The sequence below is a fragment of the Pantherophis guttatus genome, chromosome 3 (genome assembly GCF_059756535.1).
Source record: "Pantherophis guttatus breed Tessera chromosome 3, ASM5975653v1, whole genome shotgun sequence".
NCBI classification, from domain to species: domain Eukaryota; kingdom Metazoa; phylum Chordata; class Lepidosauria; order Squamata; family Colubridae; genus Pantherophis; species Pantherophis guttatus.
Window position 1 is genome coordinate 176906130 of NC_142065.1, and position 25650 is coordinate 176931779.

General features: G+C 38.1%; 1 protein-coding gene across 5 annotated transcripts in view; it reads right to left on the reverse strand.

Annotated features, from left to right (window-relative positions):
* ASPH (aspartate beta-hydroxylase) overlaps positions 1–25650 on the reverse strand; it is a 106036-nt gene that overhangs the window by 12494 nt on the left and 67892 nt on the right. For all 5 annotated transcript variants that reach the window (XM_034429839.3, XM_034429837.3, XM_087890614.1 and 2 more), the window contains 6 exons: positions 20869–21019; positions 19672–19808; positions 17203–17301; positions 16627–16716; positions 12351–12488; positions 3840–3975 (listed from right to left, as the gene is read on the reverse strand). In XM_034429839.3, the coding sequence (XP_034285730.1) occupies positions 3840–3975; positions 12351–12488; positions 16627–16716; positions 17203–17301; positions 19672–19808; positions 20869–21019 (751 nt within the window). The remainder of the gene's footprint in view (positions 1–3839; positions 3976–12350; positions 12489–16626; positions 16717–17202; positions 17302–19671; positions 19809–20868; positions 21020–25650) is intronic.

The following is a 25650-nucleotide window of genomic DNA, read 5'->3' on the forward strand; positions in this document are numbered from 1 at the left end:
GTTATATTTTGAAACTCAAAATATTAATTAACCCTGTATAGCAGATCATATATTATTTTTTATTTCACTACATATAACTCATAACAGTAATATATTATCAAGCATCCATGCCAACTTACTTTATGCAGGCAAAGCCACTAGACAATTTAAAAAGTGGGAATAGACATAAGCGTACAAAAATCCCTTTAGTTAAACATTGGTAAGTATATCAGCACACTATTTCAGACTTTTCCTTTTGGTCTTCCTTTTGGGTCCACATCAGGGGTGAAATCCAGCAGGTTCTGACAGGTTATGGAGAACTGGTAGCGGAAATTTTGAGTAGTTTGGAGAACCGGCAAATACCACCTCTGGCTGGCCCCAGAGAGGGGTGGGAATGGAGATTTTGCAGTATCCTTCCCCTGCCACTCCCACCAAGCCACGCCCACAGAACCAGTAGTAAAAAAAATTGAATTTCACCACTGGTCCACATCAGTATGTACAGAAAATGTTCTTCTTTACACATTATGGATATTAAGATTAAGATGTTTGGTCTCTAAAAGCATTAATGAAGACTTCAGTTTGAGAATTACTGTGATCATTTTGTTATTCAATATTTAAATGTTTAGATATATTATTTATTTTTGACATTTAGAGTTTAGCCCTGTAATTCTTAAAATTATTTTATTACGTGCAGGATTATTTTTGAACAATCTTTGTACTCCATTTCCAGAAATTGCACCCATGCTGTACATGAATTGTTCTTCTCTTTGTGTAATTAATGAGCCATTACTTAGTTTGAGTGTATCTTTGCTTTAAATGTCATTTTATAGCACTCAGTGGATTATATTATTGCTTTTAAATCAGTGGCTCATCACGGGAAATGTTACATATGTTTGTTTAATTTTTAGAACAGAGCTGTATGTTTATATACTTGTGTAATTGGGAACATTTTTATATTATTTCCAAGAATGGAGTAATAGTATGTGCTATTAATTTTATTTTGCTAAACTCCTCTAATTTACTTGGACTTACTGAGACATACAGGTATATAAGGAAACTTTTGTTTCTGTTTTAATTTAATTGTGTTTTCCTTTTTAGCTTTTGCTTTAGTTTATAAAATTCCATCATCATCCCTTTTCTATTCCAGAGGTATCTAGTGTTTTATTTCCATGAGTTACTGTGCTATTTATGTGTTTTATAACATTGACAGATATATTGTAAAGAAGCAAATGCAAAACTCTTTCTTTTATTCTCTTGATTATTAATTCTAAATTAGCTACCTGACCGTTTGCATTTTTTGAAACTTATCTGCTTTTGGAATTCACTCCATATACTGCTCCATTTTTGTTTGTAAGAACTTAGTCAAAACTTTCCTTATGTGTAAAAATTATTGACATTCTCCTGCAATTTCTTTCTTGAGTATAGCTATATGCATTATGTTGTAATCTCTAGGCCCGTGATGGCGAACCTATGGCATGCGTGCCACAGGTGGCATGTGGAGCCATATCAGTGGGCATGCTAGCGTTGCCCTAGCTCAGCTCCAGCACGCATGCGCACACCAGCCAGCTGATTTTCAGGCTTTCTGGGCCCACCGGAAGTTTGGAAACAGGCTGTTTCTGGCCTCCGGAGTGCCTCTGGGGGTGTGGGGAAGGCCGTTTTCGCCCTCCCCAGGGGCCAAGAAAGCCTCTGGAGCCTGGAGAGGGTGAAAAACGGGCTTACCGGGCCCACCGGTAACTTTTTTGCTGTTGCATGCCAAAAGTGGGAGGACCGGGGGGGTCATGTGCACATGCGCGGGGGTGGGGTGGGGCGCACAGCGGGCATTGAATTATGGGTGTGGGCATGCGTGTGTGCGACCCCCCCACCCTCCCACCACTTTTGGTACACAACGGCAAAAAGGTTAGTCATCACTGCTCTAGGCCATACAATATTTTTTCCATATTTATAGAAACATAGCTATATACAGTTTAACTCCCTTCTGCAGCTTTAAACAATTAACAGATACTTCATCAGTATCTCATATTTCCTATTTGGCTTGGTTTATTACTGTAGACCTCTCTAGAGAAGTTAGTTCCTGAATAAATTATCTTTCTCTGCAACAGTTTTGGTAATTTTATAATCATATTTGTAGAGGAACTCAGTATAGTCTTTCTATTTCCCCCCCAACTTTTAATATATTTAATTTTATTTGCCTCTATTTCATCTCTTACATGATTAAGTATTTCTGTCTTACATAGATAGTTGGTAGAAGCCATAATCAAATTAAAATTACATTGTATTTATGACAGGGGTCCTCAACCCCTGGTCTGTGGACTGGTACCATGTTTCCCCGAAAATAAGATCCTGTCATATATTTTTTTGAACCCTGAAATAAGCGCTTGGCCTTATTGCCATGCACTCAAAAGCCCAATTGGGCTTATTATCAGGGGATGTCTTATTTGGGGGAAAACAGGGTATTGGCCCATGTTCTATTGGGAAGTGGGCTGTGCAAGCAGCAAGCAAGTGCGCGATACTCCATTTGTGCATATGCTGGATTAGGTTGCATATGTGACACCATTCCCCCCCACCCACTGCCACTGCCAGAGGACTGCTGACTTATGACATGAGTAGATAGGGTTCGCCTCAATCTATGTTACCTTAGCTATAAATTTTCCTGCAAATTTTTATATCTTCTTAAACGTATTTTATAACCATTTTCTTATTATTGTCCTAATTTTGTTGACAGTGATTGAGAGCATGCCAGTGATCGAGAGCTTAGTTCTGAGGTTTTTTTATGAAATGGTAAATATTTATGGTTTGTTATTTATTTTAAATATTCTCTACATAAGAACAACTACGCTAAGAATAATAAGAATAATAATTAATATGCTATGAATCAGTTTGCAGTTATGTAAATGTAAAAACCTTCATGAAATCATGAATATTTTAATGATATTGTTCTCTTTTTGGGAATAATTAAAAATATCTCCTTAAATTGAATAAGAACTAATAGTAAAAATGAAAGAAAAGAGAGTTTTTGCTCAAGTCTAATAATAATGGTAAGAGCAGCATGGATTCATGACGAGCATCTTTCAATCATCATCATCATCATCATCATCATCATCATCATCATCATCATCATCATCATTTGTGGCTGGGCTGGACGGCTATGGGGTGCAGTCCCTATGGTTATGGGAATGCCAGTCTTCAGACTGGTAGTGGCTTAGCCACCATGAACTAACTCAGGTATCTACCATCACCAATGATAAGAAATCAACAAAATTCCATACCGGACCGGTCATTATCCGGATCAACAAGGACTGCATCAGGTGCTATGGCTCCTGGGCATCTGCCAAAAAATGGCTACAGGGCTCAGTTGCTACTGCTGGGGAACCAGGGCGTGCAACTGTAAAGCGACTGGGACAAAAGCACAGAACTTGGACAACCAAAAAAGTGATGCCCATTGTCATCGGGGCACTTGGTACCATGTCCAAGAATTTTACAAAACACATCAAGAAATTGCAGCTTCCTGCAATAACACCAGTGGAACTACAAAAAACTGTGCTACTCGGAACATCATATATTTTAAGAAGATACTTGATACCTAGGACACTGGCAGCAACCCGTATCAACCATTAGCACCAGTCAATTGTATTTGTGACACATTATTAAATGTTCAGTTGACTGAGTTCCATGTTTAATGAATAAAAGAGATAATAGTGATGATGATGATGATGATGATGATGATGGCTGACACTTCAATTTTCATTATCCTGATCTTTAGCATCACAAAACATATTTCCCCTTAAACATTTTAGTTGCATTCTTTTGTTAGCATGGAAAGGAAACAATGGAACAGACAAGAAAAGTAATGAGTTGTGTACCTTGCTGCCACAGAGTAAACTGGCTCCAGTCACCCTTTTCTCGTAAATTTTCATCTTCTGGAAGAAAGAGGCCCTTGCTTCTATCCATTACAGCAAGTCCTTCATCCCGGATCACCTTCCAGTTTTTTTCTAAGGACTAATAGGACAAAATCATGTACATTGCATATTCTTTTAGCTATTTCTCTTCAAAAATAAATATAGCCTCATCAGTCAAAAAGCCTCCCATAGTTTCTCCTTTTCAATTATCTTTGTATCATAACTATTCCAATAATATCAAACACTTACCAGAATGGTTTCCACTTTTATTTGCTTTTGATTTACCTAAGGTAGGGCTACTTTGTGGACAATCCAATAATACGATAATCATTCAAATTTATGTTCTAACCGCTGATGCAGAGGAGGACTTTATGATCAAGTCCAATCTGAAATCAACAGAACATGCAAGCAAGATGTGCTGGTTGTGATTGGTAACTGGAATGCCAAAGGTGGAAACATGAAAGAGGAAAACGTAGTTGGATTGTATGGTTTATGAAACTGATAAAACAAAATGAATATACTTAACAGGAAAATGAAATGAAGCAGGAGCCTGACATACTAAATTATGTCACTCTAGTGATTTCTTTATAGCTAATATTGTCTTCAAAAGAATCAAAACTATTGCCTCTAAAGAGGGACTTCTTCAGATGGACTTTATAGAAATCAAATCTACTATATTCTTGCTAAAAGAAGGTAGAGAAGTCCATTTATAGCATCAAATGCCTTGCCAAGTACTGACTGTGGAAAAGATCATGAGCTAGAAAGTAAAAAAAAAAAAAGTCTTTAGTGATGGGGGTGCTGTTCTTGTATTTGTGATCAGTCTGATATAATTCTTCTCAATCATTTGTCACAGCTCTAACATTAAGTGCTATTAAGTGCTCCAAAGTTCATTCTCCAAAAGCCAGAAACATGGCTGCACATTATTCAACTTCAGAAAAATAAATCAAGATCCAGGCACACAATCAGTTAAGTGGGCCAGTAGCCGGGCAACTCCTTCACAATGTGGCTTTGAATGTAGTTGGAACCTAAGTTTTGTTCAGTGAACAGGGATGAGTTTGCATACGTGGAAGAGATATTCTCATTTTCTTCTTCCCGTTAATACCTTTGTTTCACATGTTTAGATCCTCCAAGGTCATGGAAAACTCTTCTTGGAAGAAGGAGCTTTGGTAATAGCCCTTCTCTTTTACATGAAGAACAATTAAGAGTTCAAATCATTACATTTGTTCTATTATGCACATTTTATTAGCTCTGAAAGGAAAGACTAAATATAATATGCTATATTTCACCCAAATAAAAAACTCAGTTAGATAGATGTTCATGGAGTTGTATTTCAGTTCTTGTGGTTGCATGAGGAAACGATCAATTTGTCCAGACTTTTGAAGTTTTTCTAAAAAAAAAAATTCTGTGTTTTGTTCCCAACCATCCACCTTATTACTGTCTTCTTCTTTAGCCTTGACAAGAATAACCTTGCATGTATCACATGCCTACAGTATGTGAATTTCTTCTTTCTAATCTCAAGGGATCATTGAGCCTTTATTTGGTCTATAACTCAATGTTCTTGGAATCTGATATTCTTAGTAACCTTCTTCACACCAATAATTCAAACATTATCTTCTTTTTCTGTTTTCCAATGCCTAAATTACTCAGCTAATCATTAGCATAGCTGGAAAGACCACTATTTTAAGTTTTCTGATCTTTATTGCACTAAAAGAATCCTTATTTTTCATTACCTTGCTTGTCATTGTCTTCTTTTCTAGGACTAGACTGTATTTTTCCTGAACATGTTACATGGCCAAGTACTGACTGTGGATAAGATCATGAACTGCAAGAACAGACTTAATCATAATGAGTGGCACCTAGCTCAACAGTAGAAATTGTGAGGAGGATCTTGGAGTCCTAGTGAACAATCACTTAAATATGAGCCAGCAGTGTGCAGCAGCTATCAAAAAAGCCAATGCAGTACCAGGCTACAAAAATGATTAGGGGACTGGAGGCTAAAACATATGAAGAACAGTTGCAGGAATTGGGTATTTCTAGTTTAATCAGAGTGAAAAGCAGGATTCAGAGTGACATGATAGCAATGTTCCCATATTTAAGGGGCTACCACAAAGAAGAAGAGAAGGAAGAAAAGGCAGAACAAGAATTAATGGATGGAAACTAATCAAGGAGAGTACCAACCTAGAACTAGGGAAAATTTATTGACAGTTAGAACAATTAATCAGTGGGACAACTTGCCTCCAGAAGTTGTGAATGAAGTTGTGGAGGTTTTTAAGAAGAGGTTGGACAGCCATTTGTCTGAAATGGGATAGGGTCTCCTGCTTGAGACCTCAAGATCCCTTCCAACTCTGTTATTCTATTACTGAAAACAGAATAACAGAGTTGGAAGGGACCTTGGAGGTCTTCTAGTCCAACTCCCTGCTTAAGCAAGAAACCCTACACCACTTCAGACAAATGGTTATCCAATATCTTCTTAAAAACTTCCAGAAGTTGTGAATGTTGGAGCATTCACAACTTCTCGAGGCAAGTTGTTCCACTTATTAATTGTTCTGTCAGGAAATTTCTCCTTAGTTCTAGGTTGCTTCTCTCCTTGATTAGTTTCCACCTATTGCTTCTTGTCCTGCCTTCAGATGCTTTGCAGAATTGCTTGACTCCCTCTTCTTTGTGGCAGCCCCTGAGATATTGGAACACTGCTCTCATGTCACCCTTAATCCTTCTTTTCATTAAACTAGACATACCCAGTTCCTGTAGCCGTTTGTCATATGTTTTAGCCTCCAGTCTCCTAATCATCTTTGTTGCTCTTCTTTGCACTCTTTCTAGAGTCTCCATATCTTTTTTACATTGTGGTAACCAAAACTGGATACAGTTTTCCAAGTGTGGCCTTACCAAGGCATTATAAAGTGGTATTAACACTTCACGTGATCTTAATTCTATCCCTCCGTTTATGTAGCCTAGAACCGTGTTGGCTTTTTTGGCAGCTGCTGCACCAGGTACCACTGATTAAGATTTAGTCTGTCCATGTGTTTAAATAGTGTGCTGACTGTTTAAATCCACCAATAGCTATTAATAATTATTGACTTGTTGGAACAAATGACACAGTCCACTCATGGGGCTGTTCATACCAAAAAGGTATTGGAGAGAAAGATAAAGGAGACTAATTTCATCATAAAAAGCATGTCTTAGGAACATAAAGTTATTAGTTATAGAAATGGTACAAATGAAATTGGAAAGACTGATGCTGCTTTTTTGCAAAACTGCAACTGATGAAGTGATACACTTGCTAATTTAGATTGCACGAACAACAAACTTGCCTAAATTTCTTGGCATTAAAAATAGCTGAAGTAGAAGCATGAAACCTTTTCAAAATTAATGAAAACATTATCTTTATTAAGCTTGTTATTATTCTGCTATACCACATTTTGCTTGTAGTAAAAACAAAGCTCTTTATTAGTATTATTTTTTTGTTCAAAAATTGTAATAATTTTACAGAGCATTAACATGCAAAATATGATAGTTACAAATACTCTTTTCTAATGACTCCACAACTTCATTATTTTATGATTCCTTAGGCAATCTTCCAACTGTATTAGCTATTTTAAGCACCCGAACATCAATTCAGCAAAATAGGTATTTGCTGCAGCAAAAGCTTTTGCTGTTAGCCATACAAAGCAATAGTAATAGCAATAGCACTTAGACTTACATGCCATTTCACAGCATTTTACAGTCCTCTCTAAGCGGTTTACAGAGTCAGTATATTTCTCCCAACAATCTGGGTCCCCAGTTTACCGACCTCAGAAGGATGGAAAGCTGAGTCAACCTTGAACCCATCAGGATCGAACTTCTGTAGTGAGCAGTGACTTAGCCTGCAGTACCGCATTCTAACCATTGCGCCACCATGGCTAGATAAAATCAGTTACCAGTGTTGTTCAAAGAATAAACAGAAGCATCTCTAGCAGAGGACCTTCCAAGCTCTGCTTGAATACATGAATGAAAATAAAGCTACCTACTGAACAATTTTAATATAAATCTGTGACAGGAGATGGAGATACTTAAGAGCATTTTCAAACAGTCATAGGCAATTACTTACAGAGGCTAGTGCAGAAGAGGGCTGAGGTTGTATTTCATTAATAGAAATTGAATATCTATTGAATTGAATTGAATTCATATTCAACCAATGTTCTCAGAAATGATGGAAGACTATCTTGTTCCACTGATATTTTTTTTTGTCTTTGTGAGAATTATTCTCTTGTGTTTTATGTTTGTTTGTGTATGCATCCTTTTTTATTTGTCATGTAAAACACCTGGAAAAGGGGATATGAAAGCTATCTATAATATAAAGTCACTTATCCTATGCAAGAAGAATAAGTAGGAGGGGAGACAGACTTCTTAAAGGGTCTGGTTTCCCCACTCCCCCCCATACCTCCCTGCCCCAAAGGATTTTGACCCTTTGCACTGATAAGGCTGGGTGTAGATATTTATGTTGTTCATAAAATAGCATGGAGATTCAAAGCCCAGGCTTTTCCAAATAGTTGTTGCAAATGCAGCATCTCAGTTTCCAATAAATCTTTATATATTTGTACGAGTAGGCAAAAATGGATACGCAGCTACTGGAGATCACTACACCTGCAAGCTTTCGAACACACTAGCCATATTAGATATGCATCTAAGTGAGTGGCTACGCCACCTGAGTGGCATAGGAGGCTAATGCCTCCTACTAAGGCAACATTTAACATGCAGTTGCCTGCAATTACTGCGAGTTCAATTCTCACCAGGCTCAAGGTTGACTCAGCCTTCCATCCTTTCTAAGGTGGGTAAAATGAGGACCCGGTTTGTGGGGGCAATAAGCTGACTTTGTATAAAAAATACAAAAGTATGAAGGCTATTGCTTAACGCATTGTAAGCCGCCCTGAGTCTCCGGAGAAGGGTGGCATATAAAAATAAAATTTAAAAAAAAGTAATTAATTAATTATCCTTACAAAAAATAAGTTATTCCTATAACTATTCCCTGAAAAAAACAGGAGGCTTACATATACCTTAAGTTAAAAGATATTAATTTACCAGAATGCCAGGCAATTTTCCAAAGTATGATTAAGGAAGATTCACTAAGTAAACTGTTGGTCACTCTTAGAAGTATTGGTTCTGTCTTACCATATTTTTCTACATGGAAATATTAGATACAATATAGGTGCCATATTATGCTTAAACCCAAGCATTAAAGCTTCCAAAACAAAGGGTTCTATTTAATCCAAAGAACTATCAGCCCTTTCCCTATTTTCATTAAAATGAAATGAAACTAATAACTGTAAATAGAAGGTGTATTATGCATTAGGGAACAACCTATGGTGGTAGATACTGTGGAAAGGAGCTTTTGGGTTTTTTTCCTTTCATAAACAACATTCCAACAGGACTAAATGGAGATGCTGGAGAACCACAGTGAGTAACATTCAGGACAGAAAAACAAATGCATTTCTGTCTCTGATATTTTTCCTGCCACTAGAAGGACAGGATTTGTTCTGGCCTCACAGGACATCTGAGTTGCTGCTGTAATAAATCCTGTGATCATAAATCCAGTCCAACTTCAAAATACAAAAGTGAGCTCATTGGGAAAGCAGCATCTGAAGGACTAAGCAAGTGGAAAAATCTGGAGCTGAGTCAAATTCAAATGATGGAGATGCTAGCTGTGGTCAGACTTCATTTCCTTCAATACTAGCCCTGCCTGATTTAACTATTTTGCAGCATTTCTGAGCATTCCTACACATCTGTTTTTCTGCAGCCAGCAGGATTCTCTAACACTGTGTTGATTGTAATAGGAAGATTTTTTTAAAAAAAACAATCACAGTCCCTATTCAGATAGAATTTAATGTGTATATGCAAATTAAGTTCTCCTTAACTTTCACAAGGCAATCTGTTGAAAGCATCAGCTAAAAACAATAAGGAACTATTTCTAATATAAAAGAAAATTCTCTCCTAACATTTAAATATATCTTGCTCATGAAAATCAGATCGTTTTGTTTTTAAATGACTGCATGAAGAGCTATCAGAAAGCTAATACTCATGTTAATTTTATTAGGACACAACACTACCTAAAACAAAAACAAAAATAGTGACTAGTAATGTCTCTCCTATAATTTGACTTTGATCATCTTTCCTAATTCAGTGTTCTCGTAAGTGTTTTGGGATTACAAGTTCAGAATTTCCTATTTAGGACAGTGCATTTTTGAAAGTGATTAAGAAACAAAAGTACTTCAGGCGTTGCAAGACCATAAAGAATGTAGCTTTCTTCTCCCAAATAATGTGACCATAGTTTTGTTACTAATACAGATGACTGAACCAGTTCCAGGTAAGCCTGTCCTAGATGTACATCAAGAATAAAACTTCCACCAAATGATATTCTAAATGTAAGATTAATACTAGAGCAAATAAATTGTAGTTAAGGAACAGCAGTGTAGTAATCATAAATACTTTTCTCATCTATCGCCAAGGTCTACAAATATTGCCAAGTTATTTCAATCTAGCCTGATTTCTCCATTTATCCAGCTGGCCTAATATTACCTATCATATGCAATTAAATGTCCCACTGAAACCTCTAAGAGTTATGAGAGCATGAGAAAACATAGATTGGCCTGTTATCCACTAATTACAACACTCATCAATTAAAGGCTTGCCTCCTAGTAATTAGTGTGAATTATTGAGTTACAGTAGCTATCTTTGTCTATCCAACTCATGGGCCAGCAATGCAATTCATTGTGTTTGCTACTTAACATACTTATGCAATGTAATGCTTCCACTACATTGTTGTAAAGCATTTTGAACTAGGCTGAAATAATTTAACTTCTAGTGAAGAAAGAAAATAATTTTTATCAGTTATAAGGGAGTCTTGCCTGGGGCAGTCTGATATTTTGAATTATTCAGGAATAGAACTACAGTAGTGAGAAATTAATTCACTCTCATTTTAGTGCAAACCTATGTAACTAGATTCTAAATCAAACTGTAATTATCTTCTTTATTTATATCTTTGGCAATGTAGCATAAGAGAGCCGTTTGGTGCACTGATTAAGAGTAGAAACTGTGAGTTCTACTTCTGCCTTAGGCACAAAGTCAGCTGGGTGATCTTAGGCCAGTTACTCTGTCTGTTATGGTCCCATTGGAGCCTGGATCCAAGGAGGAGGACGAGACAGAGCTAGGGCCGATGGAAGAATGACCGGAGGAGCAGGACGAGGCAATCCCAGGTCCCTCGGTCCTGGGAAGGGTTGCCAGTGAGGGAGAGGGGGTGCAGGATGACCAGGTGAGGGGTGATAACAAGGCAGGCAGAAGAATAGAGGAGAGTTGAAGCTCTGGCAATGAGCAATAACCTTTTCCCTCTGATCCCCAAGCTTGGAGAATGGAGAGGAAGCAGGATCAGTGCAGGGCAACCCAATGACTCAGGACGAGGGCTCCCTGCCCCTCTTCACAGGGCTCACCTGGGGAACGAGATTTAGGGAGATGCCGTTGGGAGGGGGAGTTGTCGGAAACAAGCGCTGCTTTTTTCCAATCTCACGTGTTGTTACTGATGTCTGGATACTTTGCTGTCCTTGTCTTGCTTGCCTTGTATGCCATGCTGGCCTTGCTTGCCTGGCCTGGCTCAGTGCGAGGTCGCAGTGACACAGTTATACTCCAGGTGGTGCTGCAGTCCCAGGGAACTCTTCCTGTGACAAGGACTCTCTGAAACCAAATTCCTTGAACTGTAGCTACTCTCAGTACTGTACTGCTCCTCTGGACTAATAGCAGCCAGGACCTATTGGAGGTGCGTATTTAGAGGTTGGCTCCTGGACTTGAATGGTGGGACTTTTGGGGTAAAGTTGGAACAATAAAGGGGAGTTAAGCTTTTGCTCTGGCTGTGTTGTTTCCATGCCCAGCTCCAGGTCATCACACTCTCTTTTGCCCTAAGAAGGAAGCAATGGCAAACCATTTCCAAAAAGCCTCACCAAAAAAATTCTAAGGACTAGTCTGGACGGAGAGTAGGAGCCAAAAACAGACTAAAAAAAGTGGTCTAGTTAACTGACCATGTTCATTAGTAAAAGTAACAAACAGAATACATTTTATTAATATTTTTTTCTCTAAAAATCTACTTCTATGTTTGGATTTATAAGGGGTTACATACAAAGTTACATTTCTTAGAGGACCTCCTGGCTTAGGCTGTGGATGCAGGAGGCAGATGGAAAGGAGATTCATCCAAGGAGAAATATGCACACAATATATACACATTTCTTAGTTTTTTTTAAAAATCACAGATTAAGCAGAAATTAAATGAGACAAAACAAAAATAGAAATAAAAAATTGAGGCTAGGATAGAAGCCAGAACTGACATACTCATTCAATTCTGTTTAGAAGTACATTCCATTATGTACATTGGTCTTATTCTAAAATATACAAAGCAGCAATTTTAAAATCAACTTAGCATAATGTTTCTATAGAAAAAGGAAGAGCAACATTGCCCACCTTGATCAGTTCTGTATAACCAGTTTCCTTTGCTGTCCACCATGGCTGAGCTTTTAAGCCCTTGACATTATACAGAGAACGCTGCCAGACAGATGCAAAGTGACCCCGTTGGTACCCAAGTTCATACCACTTGTATGCCTAGAAGATTGAAATTTGACAGCATATTTTTCAGTTGTTGCGTTTCAACGGAAAAAGTAAGTTAATGAGAAATATAATAATTTAGTCATTATTTCCGGCTTTCTGCTACTTATTTTTCCACACATTAATGAAATATTAATATTAGTTATTAAAATTGAAATTATAATGTTGCGCATTAGAGCAGAAGAACATTTACTCCACTCTATTGTTTGTCCACATAATCCATTTTTGAAATTACTGTGATTTATAAGAAAGCAATGTTAATCTGGCTTGGAGAAATGTTATTTTTACAAACTTAGTTCCAAATTATTACTGTAGTTCATATTCCCAAAATTTTATAATATCACTTTAACTGTCATTATATTTAACGAGTATTTATATAACTGTATGAGTCAACTATGAATGAATGAACTTTTCCTTTGAGGCATTGATGTAATAAATCCATGATCATATATAGAAGCTATTGTTACCCATGAAGTAGCAGAAATACAGTGCAAAGAAAGGAACCAGGACTCAAAAAAATCCAATGTCTGTCATTGATGATCTGTAGCCAGGAGGAAATAAAAGAGGAAAGAGAAATTCCTGCATTGTGGCCTCTAATTCTATTTGGAATAAAGAATAATGAAAAGTGAGATGATTTCCTCATTCTCCTGTTCAATACGTCTATACCCACATCTCCCCCAAAATTCCCTTATTTGCAACAATCCATACTTCCTACGCCTCATAATGTTTTTGAGAGCTCTCTGTATCTTTTATGCCTTCTCTTCTGGCAAAACAAAGACAAGCAATACTCTGTTCTGAATAATGCTGTCAGGACCAAAAGAATTAATAGCAGTTGTCTGGATTGACATCAAATATAAGAACTCCTTCATGTGTATTTAACTGAAATGTCAAGCATAAAAGGCAAAACTCTGCTTCTCTCTTTCAGACAGAGTAAAGGGCTCTGAAAGGCCTCATCTTCCATCACCTAGTGAATAAGCAGGAGCTTATTCCCTATGCCAATTTTTATTGTATTTAAACCCCATTATAACTATAATGATGGAAGGAAGAAAAGATGTGTGCTTCACTTGATCTCTATGATCTCTGATCTCCTTGAATTTACCAGGGCAATTTGAAGTTGACATTCATTGTATTTTTTTAAAGCATAGGATTCAGAACCCTTATGGTATAAGGCCCTATATTGTCTAGGGCAGTGATGGCTAACCTTTTTGCCATCGCGTGTCAAAAGCATGGGGAGCATGGGGGGGGGTTGTGTGCGCGTGTGCCCACACCCATAATTCAATGCCCCGGCACACCCCGCACCCCTGCGCATGCGCACGTGACACACACACACACACACACACGCTACCCCCGCTTTTGGCACATGATGGCAAAAAGGTTAATGGTGGGCTCGGTAGGCCGGTTTTTCGCCCTCCCCAGACTCCAGAGGCTTCTTGGAGCCTGGGGAGGGTGTAAAACAGCCTTCCACACACCCCCAGAGGCCCTCCGGAGGCCGGAAATGGCCATTTCCTGACTTCCAGTGGGCCCGGAAGGCCCAAAAATCAGTTGGCCGGTGCGCACATGCGCAATGGAACTGAGCTAGGGCAACACTCATGTGCCCACAGATATGGCTCCACGTGCCACCTGTGGCACCCGTGCCATAGGTTCGCCATCACGGGTCTAGGGCATTGCTAGCATATTTGTTCAAAAGTATTTAAAACTATTTTTCACACCTTCTTATTTATATGGTAAGATTGGAGTACAGCAGGGTGTCAACCTGGATTTCTTTGAGGGCTGGATCAGCATTGTACTTTTCTGCAGGCCAGCTGGAGGGGAGGGGGAGGCGGGCCTTGAGTAATGGGGATTACAAATGCTTATGTACTGATTTCTTTCTTTGATGAGATCTTGAATTTGAACATAGTCAGGATTTCTTTGTGTTCATTCAGAACTGACTCATATCAATTGACTCATGTCAATTCAATGACATGTTTTGCCCTAATTTTGTTCCAAACTAGATTTATCCATTGAATAACATATACAATATAAATCACACTGAAAAATAATGAAAATACCAAATCAACACAGCTTGATTGCCTGATTTGTCATGTTCGTAACAGGAAAAAGATAATTTTAGCTGATCTGTGGGAAACCTCAGGACTAAATACTTTTCTCCCACCATTTAACATCTACATAAGGCTGTTGAGTCTGGTCATCCATCAGTTTGGGGCAGTGGTGAAATGTAAAATTTGTTACTACTGGTTCTGTGGGCGTGGCTTGGTGGGGGGGTAATGTGACTGGGTGGGCGTGGCCAACTTTAAAAAAAAAACTTTTAAAAGCATTTTTTCTATAACCTTTTCGGCCGAAGAGATTGTAAAAGAATGCTTTTAAAAGCCTCTGATGATCAGGCAACTCAGCTGGGATCGCCAGAAGCTTTTAAAAGCATTTTTTTCCCTACAACCTCATTGGCCGAAGAGGTTGTAGAAAAAATGCTTTTAAAAGCCTCTGATGATCCCAGCTGAGCCGCGCGATCAGCAGAGGCTGTTTTTTTTTACTTTTAAAAGCATTTTTTCAGCCAAAGAGGTTGTAGAAAAAATGCTTTGAAAAGTAAAAAAAAAAACCCTCTGATGATCGCACCGCTCAGCTGGGCATGGGTGGGGCACAGGGATTTTTGCTACCGGTTCTCCGAACCACCCGCCGCCATCGCTACCGGATCGGGCGATCCGGTCCAAACCTGGAGCATTTCACCCGATTTGGGTTCAGATATTCTCAGTATATCAACAATACACAACAGTAAATCTCAATTGTGGGCTGGCCAAATGATGCTGTTGAAGTCATATCCCAGTGTTTGATGGCTCTGAAGATTTGGATGAAGAGGAACAAGCTGGACCTTAAATGTAATCAGATTGAGTAGCTGCATATGTTTGGGCCCAGATATGAAATATCTTTCTTCTTCAGCTTTTAATGGGATTGCAGAATCCAGGATGAGTCTAGCATGCAATCTGCAGGTCCTTCTGAACTCACAGTTCTTCTTTGAACAGCAGGTCGCAGAAGGTGGCCAGGAGGAGGGCCTTTGCATAGATTCTCTTGCACATCAAGGGTGCCCTATCCTGGATTAAAAGGCCATTCTAATAATCATTCATGCCTTTATCACCTTGTGGTTGGAGTGTAATCTATATAGGGCTTTTCCTGAAAACCATTTGGAAGATACTGACAGTCCAAAATCCAGTGGCTCAAACAGTAATGTGCAAGCCATATTATATTTATGATGTCTATGCTTTGTGATTTGTACTGGTTGTCAATTGGATTATAGGTGCAATAAGGCTAGTTGTCACCTTTAAAGCTTTACATGGCATGGGGTAGATAATTATTTGAAGGAACATCTGTCTCCTAAGGTTTCTGCCACATTTTGACTTGTGTGGAATCCCATTGATTATACAATGCTATTTAGCAGGACTCAGAAAAGGCCTTCTATAACATCTGCCCTCTGAAATAGCATTGCCCCACAGAATTGCATGGTTCCTCCATAGATTTTCATGATTAGTACCAAAGGCATGGCTTTTAGCCAAATCTTGGACTAAACTTAATAGGGAGGGGATAACTTAAAAGGAAGGGAATGCTACTTTTCTGTTCAGTTGCAACTTTTAATAAGTATAAAAAAATTATAGCATAAGAAATAAATATTAGGCAGAAGCTTATCTAAAGTAGTATGCCAAAACCACTTTGCCAGCTATTTATTCATTTGTTAAACTTTTAATAGGCACACAGAACAGCCACTCCAATGTTAAAGATATTAATAATATTGCATCTAATTAAGTTCTGAGTGTTGACCAAAATATACAATTGAAGAGGAAGCAAAGTAACAAGGTAACAGGTAAGGTAACAGTAACAGAGTTGGAAGGGACCTTGGAGGTCATCTAGTCCAACTCCCTGCTCACGCAGGAGACCTAAACTAGGGATTTGAACCGCCGAACTGCCACCCCTTCTGATTGACAAGCTCAGCGTCTTAGCCACTGAGCCAGCTAGCCAGCCTGTACTTCCTGTACAGCAAGATAGGTTGGTCTTCTCTTGTCAGGTTCCTGGCCATTAGGACTAAGTTAACCCTCCGCTCTGCGGCTGTGGTCTAATTTGCTTTTTCAAATGAACTCAGTAGACTTCCTACCTCCTTGTTTCCAACTCGCTGCATGGCATCACCCAAATGAAAATAAAAGCGGCCATCATCAGTGCCAGGATCTCCTGTTTCTAGACCTTCCTAGGAAAAAAAGAGAGAGAAACCACATCAATTACCTGTTAAGTCATTTTAAATTCATTCCTAATGTTATCAGTGTATTGAGATCTACAAGAAAATGTGCCAGCCAGCCAGCTATTCCCTGCAACACAAGATACTTCTTCCTCAAATGTTCATATGTGAAAATCATTACTGCCTATAACTCAAAATGTATTAACTTACTATTTTACCATAAAGAAGATTACTTCACAAAAACCATCACAAAAAGGGATATATGAATTAGCTTTTGAACAGGGTGGCTAGGAAGCTGGAAAAAACATTATATGATTACTGGAAGTCCCGAATCTGGAGATACATAGCACACACCAATGGCATTTAAGACATCTCTACTATTAAATATTTCACATCTGATCCTATACAATACATGACATCCCAATTGCCCTCCTTTTGGCAGCAACATCTTTTGTTTTCGCAAATAGAAAAAGATAAAAGTCGCAATGTAAATTTTACTTTCAGATAGGGAATGCTTTCTTCAATCTTGTTCTCTGCCTTCAGAATGAATCCATAATGCACTTTTGCAAACCCATCATTAGGAGACAGGCTTAGAACCTAAGGGAGAACAAAAGAAATAATAATCACGACTTTACCTCTGTAGCTTTCTAAAACATCAATGCATTTTTAGAAAATGTAAAAATGTATTTTTTCTGTCAGTCCTTCTCTTTTCTCTCTCTGGTAGCATTATGGACTCTGGAGTGGAACTAGCAGCTGACAGACTGTATTCCCTACAGATTGTAGTCCCTACTCAGCCCCTGGGGAACTTTGGGCCAGTTGCTCTATTTCAGACCATGAGTATACTGGTTAAGATTCTGGACTAAGAGCAGGGAGGCCTAGGCTGTAGATGTTCACTGGGTGACCATTGGGCCTGTCACTCTTTCTCAGCCCAATCAACCTCAAAGGGCTCTAGCTGGATAAAAATAAGAAGGAAGACCACAATGTTTGCTACCTTGAGTTCTTATACAAAAAAAAGAAAAGAAAAAAAAAAGGCACCAAGCTGTAAATCCAATAAATAACTTTTAAAAAAGCAGAAAGTGATGTTGTCATCATGTGATACTTCTACTTCTCCAGTAGAAACAGAGAAATTCAAACTTGGCAGCAGATGTGAAATGTTACGAGAAAGAAGAGAAAAACTCAATATCAATGGATGATAGAGGTTTCGGTACCATTTTCTTTTTGCCTCTCAGATGGAATACAGTATCATAGAAATGAATTTTATTAAGATCCATGTTAAGAATTCTGAATGTTGGATTTGATATCTGTACAATGGATTTAATGGAGGATGGGGTTCCAAACAGTACAGAGAATACCACATGTCTGTTTGATAGGGGAATTTTCCTTGTAACAAAGTCACCTGACTCCATTAGCCATTACATGCATGGTTCAGAGCACTAGCATAACCCGAATAAGCAAAAACATGTCTTCAGATTTCTTGTACTACAGAGGAAGCCCTTGAAAAAAGTAAAAACAAGATCAATTGCTGTTTGAAAACAAAAGCAGCTTTGATTTCTTACAAAGAGTATCTTTAATGCATTGTATTCAGTTCCAGACTATGACAGTCAAAAGAAAAATATATAATGGGGGGGAAAAGTGAAATTCTACCCCTTTTTTGACATTGCTTTCAAGCTGTGATACAATGGATGGTTTCATAAAACATTTCCCAGAAATAGGGCACATTTCCCATCAGATTGATTTCCAGTTAAAGACATATAATTCTTTGATTTAATTTTTACTACTTAGCCTCTTCACCGAAGAAGGAGTGAGATTTTTTTTAAACAGGTCTGAATAATTGAAGGGCTGAATAACACTGAAGTCAAGCTGTTAACATCTGGCTCTTTAACAGCTGACAGATTACAAGACTTGCTAGTTAAAGCTATTGAGAGCAATAGTTAACAGCATTTTAAGACGATAGAAAAGATTTCTGTAAGTTTGCAGCTGACCTACAATTTCTTATTCCAATTCATGGATGTGAAGGAGTATACCATGGTCAACACTATGGCATTCAGAGGTGCCATGGTGCCAGGGCTGCCATTATAATAAATAATAAAATTTCGTAAAATCTCATGAAAACGATGCAAGATTGCTTTTCTCAGATAGATAGAGAGACAGACTGACAGACTGAGAGACCAACAGACAGAGATGACTATGAGGAGTCCTTGGTGCTCTCTGAGCTAAGTTATTTCCTTCCAGATTTTTCATTACCCATATTAGGTAACATCATCAGTGTTTTGATGACGTTACCTCACAGGTGTCAAACTTGCAGCATCACGTTGCTGTCGCATGACATATCACAATGTTTTTCCCCTTCACGGAGCTGGGGTGGCCGTGGCCTGTGCATGATGCATCCGGCCTGTGGGCCGCCAGTTTGACACCCCTGTGTTACCTCGTTTGGGTAATGAAACATCTGCAAGAAAATAACCAAGCTCACAGAACATCAAGGACCCCTCATTTCAACCATGAGCTACAAATATTCTTTTATTGAGACATGATTATTTCAGAAGCACTAACGTCATTCTCAACTTGCTTAATTTATTTGTAGCAGTACTGTCACATAGCTGGGTTTGATTGACTAAAGAAAGCTATGATGTTGCCCTGAATATGTCATCCTTATCTAAATGGAAGAAAAGAGTAAAAGATATAAAAATTAAGGACCTAGAATTTGAGAAAAAGCATATAAACAGCGAAACCTGGCTTATAGACTTTTAAGGCTTATAGACATTGCCCATTAATGCCTTAGAGAATATCAAAATGATGTCTTTAGTTTTGTGAAAAGAAATAGGCAATGCAATTAATCAATTACTTATATCTAGGGTTTTTATCCACCTACCCGGGTTATTTTAATGCATGGTTCTTATATATAAAGACTTGCATAATCGCATATATAGTATTTTTGGAATCATTTATCTGTACTTAATAGAAGCTCACCTCCTGGTAAACCTTCTTGGCATTGTTGTTGTCTCCAATTAAAAGATAACCCACTCCAAGGTTGTTCTTTAATGAAGTATCATTAGGAAACAGGTCAACCAGTTTCTGTAGTGTAACTAATGAACCTCTCATGCGACCTAATTTGATGGGAAAACAATAAAAAAACAACTTGGCTACACACACAAAGAAGCAACATGGAATACAGGAACTTTGCTAACAAAATAAATTAAGATTGTTAAACAATAAAACAGACTACGTGCTATTAAACATTGGAACATGTGTAAAACTTACACTTCTAAGGCATGCCTTAGAACTATGCTTGCATTGCCTAGTGTTATGGAGACCTCTAGTGCAAAATCAAAGCATTTTCACTATTCTCTTTTTGGGCAATAATACATGTTCCGAATTGTTGGCCTTTTTTCTCAACTGAATCAATTATAGATATAAATAAGCTGGCTTTAATCACAGTATTCACAATTATCACACTATTTAATGAAAGGTTGGCTGCTCCTATATCTTTGAAACTACATAGGCTACCTCAGAATAAAACTAGGAAACTTATTACCTTTAATAATTCAAATGTAAATTATACATGTAATATAATGCTCCTGGGAATGATTAGTTGAAATGCATTTTGTGACCAATGATTTATTTTTGCACAATAAAACTTCAGCTTTTAAGCCTGTACACTGCAATTTCAGCCACTGGAAACAGACAGGTGTATTTGCATTAGGCTTGTATTTGATTTACTTTAACAAAGAGATTTGCGCAAGCAGGTGACCTGATTCTCTTTGTAGATGTGAGAGGTAACATGAATCACTTTGACAAAACAGTTTATATTGCCTCCAATTGCTTTCAGCTGCAGGAGAAGGCTCATCTTAGCATTCTCTATATGCATTGGCCATTTATGTTCTGGACGGCTTCAGCACATGCTGTGAAGCACAGCCTTCCCAAAAGCACAATCGATCTATCTATATTTTATACACCACCCATCTTACCTACTTTAAGTGACTCTAGATGGTTTACAATAAACATTTAAGAGAGGTATTTTGAGAGTATTCAAATTAATTTAATAGGTTTCCATCCTGCCTGATGTTCATAAGCTTAGGAGCTTGGAAACTACACAAGAATATCAAATTCCTGGATATGAAAACAGAACATTTTTCAACATTCGGGCCACTGGTTTCAGAAACTTACCAAGAAACTGCTGCCTTTCTGCCCGCCGTTTCAGTGTCATCTTTACTAGCTCATCAGGGACATTTGGCAGATTGGCCACTTCACCATAGGTGGTGATAGATCGCTGTAGTATTTCATTGCTTCTCATTTTCTCAGCCAAGTCATCCTCACTCTGTATGTGATAATAAAGCATTAATTAGTACTGAAATTTCTATCAAATTTAAAGCACGGGTTAAATTAATCAATGGCTGTTAGATTATAACATTTATTTCCAAATCACCATTATGTGAGTTCTAAAGTTTGGATGTGTAAAAACTGAATATGGCAGATACATAATTCTTGAATGCAAAAGGAAGAATGAGACTTCAACTCTGTGACATTGTTATATCATCAAAAACTAAGAATTTATTTTGAGTGTTTGAAAGCCATGTCTATATCCAGATACGACAGTTGCTTCAAAACAATCAATACATTTTCAATGCATGTCTTTCTTTAGTTGCTTTTTTTCTGAGATGCCTGTAAAGTGACTTTGAACTTAAGATGATCTTTTCTTCCCTTCCTTGCAGCAAAAGGGACATAAGGCTGAAAAAATCTAAAATATCTGCTACTATATTCTAAATGCATCTAAAATGACTATCTTGTTTTAATACTAGGTAACTTCATAATTAATTCTGTAAGTTTGAATAGTATCATGTCTGCATTTTAGTGATAGTAAGCTAGTGCTACTAAGTTTTAAGTATTTAAATATATTCTTTTGTGGGTTTTTAGACTGATGTCCTTAAAGAAGTTACACAGTACAGGTAGTTTTCGACTTATGACCACAGTTGGAATCGGAACCTCTGTTGTTAGGCGATACATGTGTTAGATGAGATACAATTGATTTTATGACCTTTTTTGTTGGAGTCGTTATGCAAATTAGTCATTAAGCAAATCCAGCTTCTCCCATTGAGTTTGCTTGTCAGAACCCCCCTAGGAAGGTCACAAATGGTGATCATATGACTCCGGGACTCTACAACCATTATAAATGGTTGTATAAATGGCATATAAATCTAAACAAACAAACAAACAAACAAACAAATAAATAAATATATGACAGTTGCTAAATGCCCAAATCACGATTATGTGACTGCAGGAATATTGCAACAGTTGTTAAGTGTGAAGACTGATTGTAAGGCACTTTTCTCTGTGCCTTCATAACTTTGAACAGTCATTAAACAAATGGTCATAAATTGAGGACTACCTGTACATTTTCGCCAGATAATTTCAGATTGCAGGGTTAGGGAATGTACTCTCATTTTAGGATTACATCACCTGAGAAGGGTAGGAGAGTGAATACCATGTCTTAATCCTTTGTAATGTGAGAAGCTCAAAGGCGTTCAGAAGAGGAAAGGCATGAGCTAGCTAGCCTCTTCTACTTACGTAAGGAAGTGTTACATTATATCACCTGTTCCCTTCTTTCAGGGAAAGCCTGAAAGCTGATGAAGTGGATCAAAGTGGTACTGCTTTTAAAAATTATGCAGTTAACCATTCAATTTTTACAGGTCAGGGGGAAAACCCTAGCCCAGTCTAGGGTTATGTAAGGAATTATTCTCCCTCCCCAAAACACCTATGTAACTTGAGCCTTTGATAGTTGCAATTTATACCCAACTCCTTGCCACTTAAGTTATCTGAACCATCCAAATGTATCTCTCTTTAGAAAATCAGGGATGCCTGGACACCATAGGAAAAAAAACACTGACTTGAAAACTAATGCAGCAATAGAGAGAAACGGAAGGAGTAGAGAGATCGAAGGAAGGGAGAAGGAGAGAGAGAGGAACAGAAGAAAGGGAAGACGAGAGAAAGAAAGGAAGAGGAAATAAGAGTAGGAGAGAAGGTTAGACGGGGGAAGAAAGGAGAAGAGGGAGAAAGGAAGGGGAAGTAGAGAAGGAGTAGGAGAGGAGGAAAGAAGAAGGTAGGAAGGATAAAATAAGGGAGGGAGAGGAGGAGAAAGAGAAGAAAGATTGCTGTAAAACAAAAAAGATGAAATGGAAGAAAGGCATCCCCGAACATGTTTAAATATGTTAGGATAAAGAATGAATTATTAAAAATTAAAAGAGAATATATCTGATTAAAAATGGAGAAAATAGAATGTGAGGGCGAAAGAAGATACTGTTTATGGAAACGAGAATAGAAATATTAAGATTTGATTAAAAAATATGGAAAAAGAACACTGGCAGAAATTGTAACTAAGTTAAATATATTCGGATATGACAAGTTGTATAGGATATGATATGATATGGTCAATACTCTGTTTCATAAAATATGTGAGTGTGCGTTGGGGGTGGAAACTAATAAAACTTGATTCAAATGTATCTTTCTTTCTCCGATTTTTGGGGCTGACTTAAATGGGTATTTGGGACTTAGTTCCATTCACTCAATGCAATATAAGCAGATAAAAGATATAATACTGAACTCAAATTAGTACCTTGTCTGTGTTTAGCCAATATTATTAGGATAAATTTAAATGATCATTCCAATGCCATGAAAGAAACATCTTAATTTCAATTACTTAGATCCAAAAATCTAAATTTTGTAATCACTTGTCCCTAACTGCAACATCATTGGATATGGCTAGCTATCAAATACTCCCTCACACATAAACAGGACTATTCAGCTTCAAATGTTTTTAAAACTTCTTTTGTTTGGTGGCGCAGTGGTTAGAATGCAGTTTTTCAGGCTAATTCTGCTGACTGCAAGCAGTTCGATTCTCACCGGCTCAGGTTGACTCAGCCTTCCATCCTTCCAAGGTCGGTAAACTGAGGACCCAGTCCTACTGTGCTGAGAATCACTTGTCCATTAACTACGACAAATCAAAAGTCTTGGTGTTCTCTAGTGCCCGGAAGTTACACAACTGGGCTATTAAGGGTAATGCTGTTAAGCAGGTTTCCCATTTTAAGTATTTAGGTATACATTTTCAGAACACTGGTGCTTGGACTAGACACCAAACCCAGGTGCTGAATTCAGCTTTTTGTAGCCATCAGCAGATTTTAAGATTTTTCTATACCCAAGGTGGCCAATTTATTCCTTCTGCTCTGCGTATTTACAAAGCCAAAACCTTGGCCCAAACTCTTTATGGAATTCCGATATGGATACAGGGCTTCAAGGAGTGTATTGAAAGAACGCAGGCTGCTTTTTTAAGGAAACTTTTGGGTCTCCCTCCCTGTGTTGGCTTTGCTCCGATGTATCTGGAACTGGGCATTCGATCAGTCGAATGCATGGCGTGGATCAACACCTTTAAATGGTGGTTTCGGGCACTCTTTTTGGCAGCCCCTGGCAGCTACCTCTCCCTGGTGTTAGCTGACCCCTATACGCCTCGATGGGAGAGGGATCTGACGAAGAAACTCCACCTGTTAGGTTTTTCGGGGGATGCCATGGGAGACTATGGCCTTAAAGATGCCCAATGTAGGGTAGTCCAACGGCTTGTGGACATAGACTTACAATATCTGAGAGCTAGAGCCAATAAAACCTGCTCCCCTCTGGTCTTCAGCCAACTTAATAATTTTGGACTGAGGATGGCCTCATATTTCTATACTCTAACCATCCCTAAGTATAGAAGAGTCTTCTCCCTTGCTCGTTTTAACGTCTTGCCTTCAGCATTGCTGGACGGTCGATTCAAGAGGCTTCCGAGGGGCGAGCGGCTATGTCCCTGTGGTAGAGCGGAGGTTGAGACTGTGGAGCATGTCCTTTTACACTGCCCCATGTACAACATAGCCAGGACTAATTTGATGTCTCTCTTAGAGACAGATTTCTGTGGGCCCAATGATAGTGATTTGGCCTTGTATTGTCTAGGGGATGGCTCCTCATACACTACCTCTCAGGTCTCAAAATTTTTTCTAAGAGCCGTAACCATTAGAGGAGAGCGCTGTGGTCCCTCTCAGCCGGGGCTTCCGGTGGCCAGCTGTTCGTGATGTTCTTTTCCCTATGTTTTTCTGTAGCTATGCTTGCATTTTGGTCTGTGACCGTAAATAAATTTATTATAACTGAGGACCCAGATTGTTGGAGGCAATATGCTGACTCTGTAAACCGCTTAGAAAGGGCTATAAAAGCAGTGTGAAGCAGTATATAAGTCTAAGTTCTATTGCTATTGCTATTCTCATTCACAAAATAATGAAATGGCAATTCTATGCTATAAAAAATCCATAAGGGGACTCCCTTAGAAATCCAGAGGTTTGTAACATGCAGAATCAGGGCTACCTGTGCCCACCAATCCTGAAAATTTGGGCTTGCTTCCAAATCCATACAAAAGTTAGTAGCAAATTGGAATTTTCAATATGACAAAATGAAAAACAAATAAAATTGAGAAAAATCATTCACTCCTTATTAAGTTTCTCCCTCCCTCCCAACCCCAATTTTATCGGAATGCTTATTTTCAAAGTCAGTTTTTGGCCTCAAAAAAGCTGATCATTCCCACCAGGGTCCTTTTCATGCCATGCTACAATTTGGCTATTAAATTTCATAATTCACTATGCTCTGTACTTCTTTTTTTGCCAATTCTGAACCATATACTTTACTGATTACTGTACTTATTAAAAGAGAGAAATAAAGGAAGATACTCTCAGTTCAGAGGAATTTATCAAAGTCCAATTAACTTAGTTACAACAAAATAATGTACCCTTAGTCTATCACATTAACCTATGAGATAATATTATATTTTCCCCTATATACAGTGATAGCTTGGCATGCAATTGCTTTGAAACTCATCAAATTAAGAACCCAGTGCATTTTGATATGAAAATTTTGTCCTGGTATTATTTGTTTGGTATT